At 26.4% G+C, this 17,046-nt stretch overlaps 1 protein-coding gene across 1 annotated transcript in view; it reads right to left on the bottom strand.

Annotated features, from left to right (window-relative positions):
* Positions 1 to 329: 329 nt before the first annotated feature.
* LOC142233773 (uncharacterized) overlaps positions 330 to 17,046 on the bottom strand; it is a 74,686-nt gene continuing 57,969 nt past the window's right edge. Inside the window, exons 3-5 of the mRNA XM_075304803.1 lie at positions 14,322 to 14,479; positions 6,100 to 6,280; positions 330 to 1,320 (exon numbers count right to left, since the gene is read on the bottom strand). Coding sequence (XP_075160918.1) covers positions 1,137 to 1,320; positions 6,100 to 6,280; positions 14,322 to 14,479 — 523 coding nt within the window. The 3' untranslated portion in view covers positions 330 to 1,136. The remainder of the gene's footprint in view (positions 1,321 to 6,099; positions 6,281 to 14,321; positions 14,480 to 17,046) is intronic.

Below are 17,046 nucleotides of genomic sequence, written 5' to 3' on the forward strand. Positions count from 1 at the left end.
TTTTATTTCTATAGAGAATTTTGTCAAAATTTTATTTCTAAAGAGAATTTTGTCAACATTTTATTTCTATAGAGAATTGAAGTACGTCTTGGTTGGAAAGAAATGTTTCGCAAAATCTACCAAAACATCAAGAATTCTAGCAATCTACCAAACAATAAAAAATCTACCATATTTGGTGGGGTTCTGCCAACTGTGGCACCTCAACTACTTACATAAATTTGTTAACGTATAACTTTATGTAATTATTAAATGAATTGATTTCGAAGGACATTTTATCGAATTATTTAAATAATTTATTCATTTATTTAATAAATCATATTGTTTTTAATTTACAAAGTAAATGCATAATTGTTTCATTGTTAATAGTAAAAGTTTCTTTTTTGTGTTATAACTTAAATCGAATGTTTTTATTAAAGGCTATATTATAAAATTATTTTATTTTGTTATAATTAAAAAAATAAATATATTTTATGTTATAAGTATTCCAAAGACGACATTATTCAATAATATCAGGAAAGAGGGGGATGGAAAATCAAAAGACAACTGCTTGGATTTTCTTAACCTCGAAAATGGGAGGAAAATTGAAAAATGTCGTAAATGGAAATTACAGTTAAGAAAGTAGAAATTAAAAAGAATAATAAATTAAATAATTTGCAATATAAGTAACTAAAAATAAATCAAATGTATGAATTAATGAAAATTGTATGAGTTTCAAATACAAAAAAAAAAACTTAAGGGATCCTAAATATATAGTTTCCGATTTGTTTGTTCGCTTTTGTTATATTAAATTATCTAAAACTAATTTTGTTGTCATTACAATTATGTTAATAATGGATATTAATTTACACATACACATGTTATGGTTTCCCCTTTAAGTTCTACGAAATTAAAACAAAACTTTTAACGCGATAGAGAATTTTATTTTTCTATCATATAAAAATGAAAACATTTTTATGTTTTTTAGTTTAAGTCCGAAATTGAATGAGTCACCTTTAGGTTTTTTTGCAATGGAAAGACAAAATTAGTTCAACTCCAAATGGAATAGCTTTAAGTGTCCACTTGTAAAGTTTTTGCTCCATCGTATTTAATGTTTCTACGTTTAGCTTGTGATGTGACAAAATATCAAATTAATAGAACTATGGTATCATGTTGGGTTCCTGGGCAGCTCCCGTTGAATATTTGGGTTTACATACACACCCACTCTCCACTAGTACATAATCCTGACCCGTTAGTGTAACTGGTCCCAAGGGTATAACCAAGAACAAATAAGGCACATAAGTTTGGGTACATTCGCCTCTGACCACATCACATTCCGAAGACCTGTAAGAGAAATTTATTAATTAGTTAATTGGTTTATTAATTTTCCTTTCTGTGTTGAAAATATATTTTATTGATTCAAATTATAAAAATGTGTTGATATGACGATCTTTTTTTCCTGGCTATTGCACTGACTATTGTTCTAAAGAAATAGAAATTTTGACAAAATTTTCTATAGAAATAAAATTTTGACAACATTTTCTATAGAAATAAAATTTTGACCAAATTTTCTATAGAAATAAAATTTTGACAAAATTTTCTATAGAAATAAAATATTGACAAAATTTTCTGTAGAAATAAAATTTTGACGAAATTTTCTATAGAAATTAAATTTTGACAAAATTTTCTATAGAAATTAAATTTTGAAAAAATTTTGTAAACAAATAAAATTTTAACAAAAGTTTCTATAGCAAAAAAATGTTCTAAAGAAATAAATTTTTGACAAACTTTTCTAAAGAAATAAAATTTTGACAAAATTTTCTAAAGAAATAAAATTTTGACAAAATTTTCTGTAGAAATAAAATTTTGACAACATTTTCTAGAGAAAAAAAAATGTTGACAAACATTTCTATAGAAATAAAATTTTGACAAAATTTATTATATTGTTGTTGTTTTTTTGATTTCAGCTTAAAACCATGCATTGACTAAACTACAAGTGTACACTGTTAGAAAAATATGTTTTTCATATGTTCCGATATAAACAAAATGTGTTTCGGGCACGATTTTAAACCACAATATATTTAAGTGCGAACATGTAATTTTCCTAAACTAACACTAAATGTTTGGGACATCTATGTTAATATGTTAGAATATATTATGTTTGGGGCATGAATGTTTCATAAAAATCATATGTGTGAATACAAACATATATAAATTTACAAATTTCAACTAAACATACATATATTGTGATATATTATTCAAAGCGACAGAGAGAGTATAGAGAGAAATAGAGATGGAAACCGGGAGAGTTGACGAAAGATATCAATATACCACAGCAAAAGAGTCAAAAGAGAACATTTTCTGTGAAACCGCTTGTATGTTGTTTCGGAAAACTGTTTTATGATAAGGCCAAAAATTTGATATGTTTAAGTCTAAATATTATTTAATTTGAATAAAGAGAATATAAATTCTGAACCAAGAGAATAGACATTTGAAAAACAAACAGCTTATGTTTTCGCCTTGAGAGCAGCATATTATGTATGTGTGGACATGTGTTTTGTTTATCATTTTGGCATTATGGGCACAATTTTCTTGGTTCGTTAAAAGAAATCAGGGGTCTTCATAAAAATAACGAAAGGGCACTATACTCTTTTTAGAGTTGGGACGGTAAAATGAAATAAGGAGGAAATAGTGAAAAATTACACAGTAAAATGTAAAAAAAAACAAAGTTTAGTTTCTCTTCATTAAAAAGTAGTCCACGAGGAGTTGACGGACACTATCAAATATAAAAGCGGGCATTAAGTTCGACTTTTACAGCTAAAACAATTTAAAAAGTTTATTTTCTTTAAAATGAATTATTAAAGAAAAATAAAAGGAATTTTAGAGCGATGGTGTTAAATGCTAGTAAAAAACTGTTCACTCCTAAATAAATTTATGTTTATATTATAAAATTATGTATGTATGTTTATACTCGACTCCACGTTCTTCTTTTGTTAGTTTTTGAATTCCCTCCAAATTTTAAAGTTTTGTACAAAAACAGTTTTTTATTACAAGATTGTTATTTTTGCAATAAAAAATAATATTTTATCCAAAAATCATTCAATTTCGTTTATATCAAGCACTGTTACTGACTATAAATCTTTAATAACGCACATTTCGATGTTTCATTTAAAAAAAATAATATAGTATAAATATAAATGTGTAAATTAAAAAAAAAAAAAACAAAAAAAAAAAAATGTTCGGTCGGAGCAGGGATTGAACCCACGACCCTTTGCATGCAAGGCAGACATGCTAACCACTGCTCCACGTGGCAAACAAATGTATGTTTCTGTTAAATAATGTTATGTTTGCATGGGCTCGTGGGCGCTGCAAACTATGCTATATAAATGTAACTTAAAACGATAATTATCTACTGGTGACTATAACAGCTACGTAGCCCAGTGGATAGTGTGTTGGCTTACAAACTGTATGGTCCTCGGTTCGATTCTCCGTGCAGGCGAAAGGTAAAATTTAAAAAATTTATAAAAGTGAATAATTTCTTCAACATTATTTGTATTACAGAGAAAGGTGCCAATAACTAAAAAATTTCGTGGAAGTGAAAATTACGAGTATGTTAGGGAATGAGCACAATCGTGTTTGGGAAAAATTCTTCCAAGCATATAATATTTTTGGCTCAAAATGCTTCCAAACATATAATATGTTCACATAAAACAAACATATTAATGTTTCGGCAGTATGCAATAATATATGTGCTTCCTGCAAAATATGTTTGGAACATATGTTAAAGAAGCAATTTTTTTTGAGGGTGTAGGAAAAGAATGTTAGCCCTATAGACTGCAAGATGGTTGGATGGACGCACGTTTCGGAATTACCACATTCCTCATCAGCATTCTCTACTTGCAGCAAAACTATCAACGAATTATCAGAATAAATTCAGGCAGTTCCCTAAACCCAAAAGTGAACCACACTTGAACCTTCCGAAAATAGGTTTTACATGCCGGCTTATGCCGAAATAAATCTCTTTTCCTGTGCCACCATATCTCTTTTCCTGTGCCACCATCGAAATGAAATTTTGAAAAAATTTTCTATAGAAAAGAAATTTTGAAAAAATTTTATGAACAAAAAAAAATTTTAACAAAAGTTTCTAAAGAAAAAAAAATGTTGACAAAATTTTCTAAAGAAATAAAATTTTGAAAAAATTTTCTAAAGAAATAAATTTTAGAAACAAGTATATACGGCCGTAAGTTCGGCCAGGCCGAATCTTATGTACCCTCCACCATGGATTGCGTAGAAACTTCTACGTAAGACTGTCATCCACAAATTTCAACTCACATGGTTGTTAAATATCATATACTACCACCACGTACCAAATTCCAACAAGATCGGATGAATTTTGCTTCTCCAAAAGGCACCGGAGGTCAAATCTGGGGATCGGTTTATATGGGAGCTATATATTATTATGGACTGATAGGAACCAATTCCTGCATGGTTGTTGGATACCCTATACTAACATCACGTACCAAATTTCAACCGAATGGGAAGAATTTTGCTCTTCCAAGGTGCTCCGGAGGTCAAATCTGGGGATCGGTTTATATGGGGCCTATATATAATTATGGACCGATATCGACCAATCTTTGCATGGGTGTTTGAGCCCATATATTAACATCACGTACCAAATTTCAACTGAATCAGATGAATTTTGGTCTTCCAAGAGGCTCCGGAGGTCAAATCTGGTGATCGGTTTACATGGGGGCTATATATAATTATGGACCGATATGGACCAATTTTTGCATGGTTGTTAGAGACCATATACTAACACCATGTACCAAATTTCAGCCGGATCGGATGAAATTTGCTTCTCTTAGAGGCCCCGAAAGCCAAATTTGGGGGTCCGTTTATATGGGGGCTATACGTAAAAGTGGACCGATATGGCCCATTTGCAATACCATCCGACCTACATCAATAACAACTACTTGTGCCAAGTTTCAAGTCGATAGCTTGTTTCGTTCGGAAGTTAGCGTGATTTCAACAGACGGACGGACGGACGGACATGCTTAGATCGACTCAGAATTTCACCACGACCCAGAATATATATATACTTTATGGGGTCTTAGAGCAATATTTCGATGTGTTACAAACGGAATGACAAAGTTAATATACCCCCATCCTATGGTTGAGGATATAAAAAAATTCTATACACGCAAAGAAAAACACGGAAAACGTGTACCGAAAACGTTTTTCTTTTGTTAGAGTATTTTGAATTGCTTCGAAAATTTTAACCTTTTATTACCAAAAAAATTCGTTTGTTACAAAATTTTTATTTTTTCAATAACAAAAGTTAGTTTTGAAACAACAACACAGTCCATTTCGTTTATATCAAACACTGTTCTTTTCTGATTTTAGGTCTTTAATAAGACACATTTTACAGTTCAAAATTTAATATACTACAATGTAATGTTGAAAATTTTTTCGGAATCTTCCGAACATATCTGGAATATATGTAAAAAAAAACTTTAGTCGAAGCAGGGATCGAACCCACGACCCTTAGCATGCAAGTCGGACGTAGCAACCACTGCTCCACGGTGCCAAACTAAATGTTTGTTTCTGTTAAATAAACTTTGTTGATCCGGTTCGTGGGCGCCGCAAGCTATGCTATATAAATATAACTTATATGGATATTTATCTAATGATGACCATAACAGGTACATAGCTCAGTGGTTAGTGTGTTGGCTTACAAAGCGCATGGTCTGCGGTTCGATTCTCCGTCCAGGCGAAAGGTAAAAAAATTTTAAAAATTTATAAAATCGTATAATTTCTTCTACATTGTTGGTATTACAGGAAAAGGTGTTAAGAACTAAAAAAAAGTATATACTTTTCTTCCGAATACACTTCCTTACAGCGAAAAGCAAATGAGAAACGGACTTTGGTTGTCTAACATTTCGTTTGGGAGGAAATAATTATTTTTTTGCGTGTAGCAATAACATTTTTCACAAAATTTTCTATAGAAATAAAACTTTGTTATCCATGGTCCACATTTTCTATAGAGATAAAATTTTGACAATATTTTCTATAGAAATAAAATTTTGACCTGTCAGCTACGAGATACATAAGTGATCTACTTACTCGCAAACTTCAAAGACAACCTGCTGCAAGAGATCGGGGAATTTTTGTACGATTGTGACGGGTTGACCTGATGTCAAACTGACACCATACATTGGAGCTGTAGTGTTATATCGTGTCTTGCATAAACGGGCTGGTGTACTTCTGCAAAGATCAGCTTGGGGCGCTTGTTTCAATGAACGTCCTGAAAAGGTAATAGAGAGAAAAAAAATTTTTTAGCATATACGAATAGAAAAACTTTAAAAGTGATACTCGTACATAAACAATATTATTAAATTTCTTTAAAATTGTTATTAATACAGTGATTATATTTCTTTAATACCCACATTTGTAATGCCCTGTCTCATGTCCTTTTCATCTTACCCTTTTTTATTCTACACAGAAATAAAAATCACCAAAATATTTCGATTGAAATTGAAAACATAATCAATTAAAAAATAATTGATACAATTAAGTTTTTAATCATAATAAAAAAACAAGTATACACGTAGTAAGTTCGGCCGGGCCGAATCTTAAATACCCACCACCATGAATCAAATATAATAGTTTCCTTTGAAAATTTCAGGGGGATTTGATGACAGATATTTTCTCAAGCAGATCAGTTCAACCAGTACGCTTCCCACAGATAAATGTAAAGATTTTACCTATGAAGACTAGATCAGATTCTGAATTTAAAAGAACCATTTTTTGTTTGAGTTTTAGAGGAATCGTAAACATCTCTTGTAAGTGTGCAAGAAAATGATGAAATAACGACTTGATTTGAAATCTAAAATCTGTGAATTTTCATCCTAATTATTTAAATGATTACGAGAAGTAAAATCTGGAAATTTTGTATTCAGTTTCAAGCAATTTTCATAATCAGTGCGCCTTCTATACCCTCAATAAGTGAAATCGGTCTATATGGAGTCCTTACCAAATGGACCGATAAAACTAAATCATATACACTTTGTTATGGGTCTAAAATGCCAGTATATTTTCAATTTGTGGCAAATCGGATAAAAACTACGGATTCTAGAAGCCTAAGAAGTAACATCGGGAGTTCGGTGTAACGGGGCTATACCAAAACATGGAAGAATATACACAGTATTCAGCACATTAATTTGTAGTTATAGAATCTAGACCCCAAATCGGAGGGCCGGTTTATAAGGGGGCTATATCAAAAACTGTACCGATATTCAATATATTCGGCACACCTCTTTATGGTCCTAGAATACCTCTAGGCAAATTGGATAAAAACTACGGATTCTAGAAGCCCGAGAAGTAAATCTGGAGATCGGTCTATATGGGGGCTATATCGAAACATGGACCGATACTCACCATTTTCGGCACACCCCTTTAAGGTCCTAGAATACCTCTAGATTTCCCATTTGAGGCAATTTGGGTACTAATTAGAAGAAGACCAAGTCTAGAAGACCAAGAAGTAAAATCGGGAGATCGGTCTATATCAAAACATGGACCGGTACTCACCATTTTCGACACACATTTTTATGGTCCTGGAATACCTCTAGATTTAAAATTTCAGCCAAATTGTATAAAAACTACGGATTCTAGAAGCCCAAGAACTAAAATCGGGAGATCGGTCTATATGGGGGCTATATCAAAACATGGACCGATGCACCCCATTTTCGGCACACCTTTTTATGGTCCTAGAATACCTCTAGATTTTCAATTTCAGGCAAATCGGATAGAAAATACACTTTCTAGACGCCCAAGAAGCAAAATCGGCAAATCGGTTCATATGGGGGCTATACCAAAACATGGGCCGATAGACACCATTTTCGGTATACTTTTTGATGGTCCTAAAATACCTCTAGATTTACAATTTCAGGATAAAACTACAGTTTTTATAAGCCCAAGGCCCCAAATCGGGAGGTCGGCTTATATGGGGACTATATCAAAACTTGGACCGATATAGCCCACCTTCGAACTTGACCTGCCTGGCAACAAAAGACGAATCTGTGCCAAATTTCAGGATGATAGCGACATTATTGAAGGCTGTAGCGTGATTACAACGGACAGACAGACGGCCAGACAGACATGCTTATATCGTCTTAGAATTTCTCCCTGATCAAGAATATATATACTTTATATAGTCGGAAATCGATATTTCGATGTGTTACAAACGGAATGACAAACTTATTATACCCCCGTCACCATTCTATGGTGGTGGGTATAATAAAAAAAAATATTTCTATAGAAAATTTTGTCAAAATTTTATTTCTATAGACAATTTTGTCAAAATATTATTTCTATAGACAGATTGTCAAAATTTTATTTCTATAGAAATTTTTTTTTTCTACAGACAATTTTGCCAACATTTTATTTCCAGAGAAAATTTGGTCAAATTTTACTTTTATAGAAAATTTTGTCAAAATTGTATTGACTAAACTACAAGTGTAGCTTAAACAACAGAGGAAAAGTATGATTGTCAAATTAATTTGGACAAAGTCCTATAGACTGCAAGATGGTTGGATGTACAGCTGTTTCAGAATAAATTCGGGTAATTCACTCAACCCAAAGTGAACTACACTTGAACCTTCCGAAAAAAGGTTTGATGGTCGGCTACTGCCTAAACAAATTTGCAAGCATATCTCTTTTCCTTTGCCAAAGTCAAATCATCGATTTGAATATAATTGGCTGGGTTTGTTTTTGAGCGTGCTTCCACTATCTTCATTCGTTTTGTTTGTTATTGCTGGTTTCTCTTCAATCATTATTGTATTGGATTGAAGAGAAACCAACAATAACAAACCAAACGAATGAAATTTTATTTCTATAGAAAATTTTGTCAAAATTTTATTCCAATAGCAATTTTTTGTTTGAAATTTTATTCTTTAGAAAATTTTGTCAAAATTTTAGTTCTCTAGAAAATTTTATTTCAATACAAAATTTTATTTCTATAGAAAATTGTGCCAACAATTTTATTTCTATAGAAAATTTTGTCAAAATTTTATTTCTATATACAATTTTGTCAAAATTTTATTTCTATAGAAAATTTGTCAAAATTTTATTTCTATAGAAAATTTTGTCAAAATTTTGTCAAATTTTTATTCCAATAGAAACTTTTTGTTTGAAATTTTATTCTTATAGAAAATTTTGTCGAAATTTTAGTTCTCTAGAAAATTTTATCAAAATTTTATTTCAATACAAAATTTTATTTCTATACAAAATTGTGCCAAAAATTTTATTTCTATAGAAAAGTTTTGTCAAAATTTTATTTCTATATACAATTTTGTCAAAATTTTATTTCTATAGAAAATTCTGTCAAAACTTTATTTCATTAGAAAATTTTGTCAAAATTTTATTTCTTTAGAAAATTTTTTCAAAATTTTATTTCTTTAGAAAATTTTGTCAAAATTTTTTTTCTTTAGAAACTTTTGTTAATTTTTTTTTATTTCTATAGAAATTTTTGTAAAAGTATTATTTTATAGAAAATTTTGTTAAAATTTTATTTTTATATATTTGTTGAAAGGTCAACTATCAAACAACAACATTTTATTTTTATAGAAAATTTTGTCAAATTTTTATTTCTCTAGAAAATTTTATCAAAATTTTATTTCTACAGAAAATTTTGTCAAATTTTTATTCCAATAGCAACTTTTTGTTTGAAAATTTATTCTTATAGAAAATTTTGTCAAAATTTTAGTTCTCTAGAAAATTTTATCAAAATTTTATTTCAATACAAAATTTTATTTCTATTGAAAATTGTGCCAAAAATTTTATTTCTATAGAAAAGTTTGTCAAAATTTTATTTCTATATACAATTTTGTCAAAATTTTATTTCTATAGAAAATTTTGTCAAAACTTTATTTCATTAGAAAATTTTGTCAAAATTTTATTTCTTTAGAAATTTTTTTCAAAATTTTATTTCTTTAGAAAATTTTGTCAAAATTTTATTTCTATAGACACTTTTGTCAAAATTTTATTTCTACGGAAAATTTTGTCAAATTTTTATTCCAATAGCAATTTTTTGTTTGAAATTTTATTCTTATAGAAAATTTTGTCAAAATTTTAGTTCTCTAGAAAAATTTATCAAAATTTTATTTCAATACAAAATTTTATTTCTATAGAAAATTGTGTCAAAAATTTTATTTCTATAGAAAATTGTGTCAAAAATTTTATTTCTATAGAAAAGTTTGTCAAAATTTTATTTCTATAGACAATTTTGTCAAAATTTTATTTCTATAGAAAATTTTGTCAAAATTTTATTTCTATAGACAATTTTGTCAAAATTTTATTTCTACAGAAAATTTTGTCAAATTTTTATTCCAATAGAAACTTTTTGTTTGAAATTTTATTCTTATAGAAAATTTTGTCAAAATTTTAGTTCTCTAGAAAATTTTATCAAAATTTTATTTCAATACAAAATTTTATTTCTATAGAAAATTGTGCCAAAAATTTTATTTCTATAGAAAAGTTTGTCAAAACTTTAATTCTATAGAAAATTTTGTCAAAATTTTATTTCTATAGACAATTTTGTCAAAATTTTATTTCTATAGAAAATTTTGTCAAAATTTTATTTCTATAGACAATTTTGTCAAAATTTTATTTCTACAGAAAATTTTGTCAAATTTTTATTCCAATAGCAACTTTTTGTTTGAAATTTTATTCTTATAGAAAATTTTGTCAAAATTTTAGTTCTCTAGAAAATTTTATCAAAATTTTATTTCAATACAAAATTTTATTTGTTTCTATATTTATAGAAAATTGTGCCAAAAATTTTATTTCTATAGAAAAGTTTGTCAAAATTTTATTTCTATATGCAATTTTGTCAAAATTTTATTTCTATAGAAAATTTTGTCAAAACTTTATTTCATTAGAAAATTTTGTCAAAATTTTATTTCTTTAGATTTTTTTTTTCAAAATTTTATTTCTTTAGAAAATTTTGTCAAAATTTTTTTCTTTAGAAAATTTTGTTAATTTTTTTTTTATTTCTATAGAAAATTTTGTAAAAATATTATTGTATAGAAAATTTTGTTAAAATTTTATTTTTATATATTTGTTGAAAGGTCAACTATCAAACAACAACATTTTATTTTTATAGAAAATTTTGTCAATTTTTTATTCCAATAGCAATTTTTTGTTTGAAATTTTATTCTTATAGAAAATTTTGTCAAAATTTTAGTTCTCTAGAAAATTTTGTCAAAGTTTTATTTATCTAGAAAATGTTGTCAACATTTTATTTCAATACAAAATTTTATTTCTATAGAAAATTTTGCCAAAAATTTTATTTCTATAGAAAAGTTTGTCAAAATTTTATTTCTATATACAATTTTGTCAAAATTTTATTTCTATAGAAAATTTTGTCAAAACTTTATTTCATTAGAAAATTTTGTCAAAATTTTATTTCTTTAGAAATTTTTTTCAAAATTTTATTTCTTTAGAAAATTTTGTCAAAATTTTATTTCTATAGACACTTTTGTCAAAATTTTATTTCTACGGAAAATTTTGTCAAATTTTTATTCCAATAGCAATTTTTTGTTTGAAATTTTATTCTTATAGAAAATTTTGTCAAAATTTTAGTTCTCTAGAAAAATTTATCAAAATTTTATTTCAATACAAAATTTTATTTCTATAGAAAATTGTGTCAAAAATTTTATTTCTATAGAAAATTGTGTCAAAAATTTTATTTCTATAGAAAAGTTTGTCAAAATTTTATTTCTATAGACAATTTTGTCAAAATTTTATTTCTATAGAAAATTTTGTCAAAATTTTATTTCTATAGACAATTTTGTCAAAATTTTATTTCTACAGAAAATTTTGTCAAATTTTTATTCCAATAGCAACTTTTTGTTTGAAATTTTATTCTTATAGAAAATTTTGTCAAAATTTTAGTTCTCTAGAAAATTTTATCAAAATTTTATTTCAATACAAAATTTTATTTCTATAGAAAATTGTGCCAAAAATTTTATTTCTATAGAAAAGTTTGTCAAAACTTTAATTCTATAGAAAATTTTGTCAAAATTTTATTTCTATAGACAATTTTGTCAAAATTTTATTTCTATAGAAAATTTTGTCAAAATTTTATTTCTATAGACAATTTTGTCAAAATTTTATTTCTACAGAAAATTTTGTCAAATTTTTATTCCAATAGCAACTTTTTGTTTGAAATTTTATTCTTATAGAAAATTTTGTCAAAATTTTAGTTCTCTAGAAAATTTTATCAAAATTTTATTTCAATACAAAATTTTATTTGTTTCTATATTTATAGAAAATTGTGCCAAAAATTTTATTTCTATAGAAAAGTTTGTCAAAATTTTATTTCTATATGCAATTTTGTCAAAATTTTATTTCTATAGAAAATTTTGTCAAAACTTTATTTCATTAGAAAATTTTGTCAAAATTTTATTTCTTTAGATTTTTTTTTTCAAAATTTTATTTCTTTAGAAAATTTTGTCAAAATTTTTTTCTTTAGAAAATTTTGTTAATTTTTTTTTTATTTCTATAGAAAATTTTGTAAAAATATTATTGTATAGAAAATTTTGTTAAAATTTTATTTTTATATATTTGTTGAAAGGTCAACTATCAAACAACAACATTTTATTTTTATAGAAAATTTTGTCAATTTTTTATTCCAATAGCAATTTTTTGTTTGAAATTTTATTCTTATAGAAAATTTTGTCAAAATTTTAGTTCTCTAGAAAATTTTGTCAAAGTTTTATTTATCTAGAAAATGTTGTCAACATTTTATTTCAATACAAAATTTTATTTCTATAGAAAATTTTGCCAAAAATTTTATTTCTATAAAAAATTTTGCCAATATTTTATTTCTACAGAAAATTTTGACAACATTTTATTTCTATAGAAAATTTGGTCAAATTTTACTTCTATATAAAATTTTCTCAAAATTTTATTTCTATAAAATATTTTGTCAAAATTTTATTTCTATAAAATATTTTGTCAAAATTTTATTTCTTTATGAAGATGAATTGCATGAGATTCTTGTTCAGCTCTTGTTGTTGTAATGTTGTAATTTTAACTTTTATAGCCCCAGCAAAACAGACGTTAACGTCAAATTCGCCAATGAGAAAATGTTATCGGGAAAGAGGGCAAGACAGGCGTATTCGTCCAATCTGCTCTACTTTCCGAGTAATAATAATTTATATGTTTATATTTGATAAATTAACGTAACCCCGCCGGCATTCCCCAGTGATGACACGGAAGGGTTTTTCTTAAATGATGTTTATTGTCCAAACGCCAAGAACAGAATGACAACATTTCTCAAATGTTTTCTTATTTAAAAGAGTTTAGCTTAGCCTAACGGTAGTGATACAAATAAGAGTGATGTTGTTGCAAAATAAATGTGATCTATAGAAAATTTTTTCAAAATATTATTTCTATAGAAAATTTTGTAGAAATTTTATTTCTATAGACAATTTTGTCAAAATTTTATTTCTATAGAAAATTTGGTCAAATTTTACTTCTATAGAACATTTTGTCAAAGTTTTAGAAATTTTATTTCTATAGACAATTTTGTCAAAATTTTATTTCTATAGAAAATTTGGTCAAATTTTACTTCTATAGAACATTTTGTCAAAATTTTATTTCTGTAGAAAATTTTTTCAAAAATTTATTGTTAGAAAGTAATTTCTATAAAAATATTTGTCAAAACTTTACTTCTACAGAATTTTTTTTTTAAAAGTTTATTTCTTTAGAAAATTTTGTCCAAATTTTATTTTTACAGAACATTGTGTCAAAAATTATTTCGATAGAAAATTTTGTCAAAATCTTATTTCTATATGTAGAAAATTGAAGTAACAACTCATATGTTAGTATTGATCCATTCCATTGTGTAACTACCGTTCTGCTGCATTATGTTCAACATCTGCAAGCCTATCAGTCTTCTCTTTGACGTGACATTACTAATTATTAAATCTTGTTATGATGTTATCCGAAAAAAACTGACTATTTGAATTTTGGTCTTCCTTGAGGCTCAGAAAGTCAAATTTGGGGGTTTATACCTAAAACTTGCCAGATATGACCCATATGGCATGCCATCCAATCTACCTCAATGATAGCCACTTGTGCCAAGTTTAAAGTCCATAGTATTCACCCCATCATATGTTGGAGGGTATAAAAGTATGTGCTTTTTTCTGTGTAATGCAGATATGTGCAGGTTAATAATAAACCATATATCTCTTTTGCCATAACCCATTAATATCGAACAACATAATCATTGATTATTGCTGATGGTGTGCATACGTACACGTTATCGATTGGACACTTACCATAGCGATGACCATCAAAGTCTTCATTATTAACTTCATTGTAGGCCCTCAATAAAGCGCTCGTGGTAATGGCGGGATCTAATGTTGATGGCAGCTTGCTTTGACGACCACGTCTTGTATTTCCGTTCCAATTGGTAAACGTCCGAGCCACTGCCGCACTAAAAATACAATGACAAGAAATTGTGAACATTTTTTTTTGGAAAATGATTAGGAAAACATTAATAATATAATCATGTCATTATTTATCGAAAAATAATAATTATAGAAAGTAGAGGAACATTTATATTTCCACTGACTGAATGACTTGGTTCACATAATATATATATGGAGTGGAGAAAAGGGAAATTTAATGTCACATTCAACAAATTTGAACAATGTAGAATACATGTATCACGTAGATGTTGATCTAGCCACTCGTGCCAAAAATAATCTTCCAAACTTCGAAGAAAATTAACAAAAAAAAATATTTCTATAGAAAATTTTGTCAAAATTTTATTTCTATAGAACATTTTGTCACAATTTTTTTCATTGAAAATGTTCAAAATTTTTTCCATAGAAAATTTTCAAAATTTTATTTCCATAAAAAATTTTCAAAATTTTATTTCCATAGAAGATTGTGTCACACTTTTATTTCCATAGAAAATTTTGTAAAAATTGTATTTCTGTAGAACATTTTATCAAAAATTTTATTTCTATAGAAAATTTTGCAAAGTTTTATTTCTATAGAAAATTTTGTTAAAATTTTATTTCTGTAGAACATTTTGTCAAAAATTTTATTTCTATAGAAAATTTTGTCAAAATTTTATTTCTATAGAAAATTTTGTAAAAATTTTATTTCTGTAGAACATTTTGTCAAAAATTTTATTTCTATAGAAAACTTTGTCAAAATTTTATTTCTATAGAAAATTTTTCCAAAATTTTATATCAATGGAATTTTTTCCACAATTTTATATGTATTATCGAAGTACCTCTTGGTTGATGTTTTGCAAAATCTACCAAAACATCAAGAATTCCACCGATCTAACAAACAGTAAAAAATCTACCATTTTTGGTAGAAACTGTGGTAATATCGGCAACCCCAGGCACTTTAGACTTTTTTATTTATTTGCTGCAGTAAAAACGAAATTAAATTTTTACTTCCTAGAATTTCACTTCATACATAGAAAACATTCTGCTGAAGAAGCTGATGATGTGTATGTTTTCTGCTTCAGAGTCTAGCGAATAACAATTTGTATATATATATATATATATATATATATATATATATATATATATATATATATATATATATATATATATATATATATATATATATATATATATATATATATATATATATATATATATATATATATATATATATATATATATATATATATATTATATATATATATATATATATATATATATATATATATATATATATATATATATATATATATATATATATATATATATATATATATATATATATATATATATATATATATATATATATATATATATATATATATATATATATATATATAATATATATATATATATATATATATATATATATATATATATATATATATATATATATATATATATATATTATTTTTTTTTTTTTTTTTGTTTCATCAGGGAAAAATTCTATGACGATGGAACGATGTCCATCTGTCTGTCTGTTGTAATCACGCTAGAGCCTTCACTAATGGAATTTGGCAAATATTTGTTTTTTTTTGTCTGCAGGCAAATCAAGTTCGAAGGTGGGCTATATATGGGTTTATAGAAGACGTACTTTTTATCTCATTGGAAATCTAAATATTTTAGATCCAAAAATAGGTATAGGCCCCATATCCCAATATGACTTCTTGCGCTTCGTATATGGTACGTATTGGTCCATTTATTGGTATAGACCCCATATAGACCGATACCCTGATTTGAGTTCTTGGGCTTCTGGAACCGCAATTTGTATCCTATTTGCCTGAAATTGGAAATCTTGTAGTATTTTAAGACCACTAATATATGTGTCGAAATTGATGCGTTTCGGCCAAGTTTTTGGTATAGCCCTCATTTATTTTTTCGGATTTGCCTGAAATTGGAAATCTGGAAGTATTTCAGGTCCAAAATATTCCTCTTTAATAAAGAGGTACTTCACAAATTTTATACAGAATGAAGATTTTGGCAAATTTTTCTATAGAAATAAAATTTTGACAATATTTTCTATAGAAATAAAATTTTGACAATATTTTCTATAGAAATAAAATTTTGAAAATGTTTTCTATAGAAATAAAATTTTGAAAAAGTTTTCTATAGGAATAAGTTTTTGGCAACATTTTCTATAGAAATAAAACTTTTGACAAAATTTTCTATAGAAATAAAAATTTTGACAAAATTTTCTATAGAAATGAAATTTTGACAACATTTTCTATAGAAATGAAATTTTGCAAACAAAAAAAAAGTTATAATGTTTACAATATTTTCTATAGCAATAAAATTTCTATAGCAAAAAATCTTATAAAGAAATAAAATTTTGACAAAATTTTGTACGGAAAAAAATTTGACAAATTTTCTAAAGAAATAAACTTTTGACAAAATTTTGTACGGAAAAAAAAAATTTGACAAATTTTCTAAAGAAATAAACATTTGACAAAATTTTGTATAGAAATAAAATTCTTACAAAATTATCTATAGAAATAAAATTTTGATAAAATTTTCTAGAGAAATAAAATTTTGACAA

This window comes from Haematobia irritans, chromosome 4, assembly GCF_050003625.1.
Source record: "Haematobia irritans isolate KBUSLIRL chromosome 4, ASM5000362v1, whole genome shotgun sequence".
Taxonomy (NCBI): domain Eukaryota; kingdom Metazoa; phylum Arthropoda; class Insecta; order Diptera; family Muscidae; genus Haematobia; species Haematobia irritans.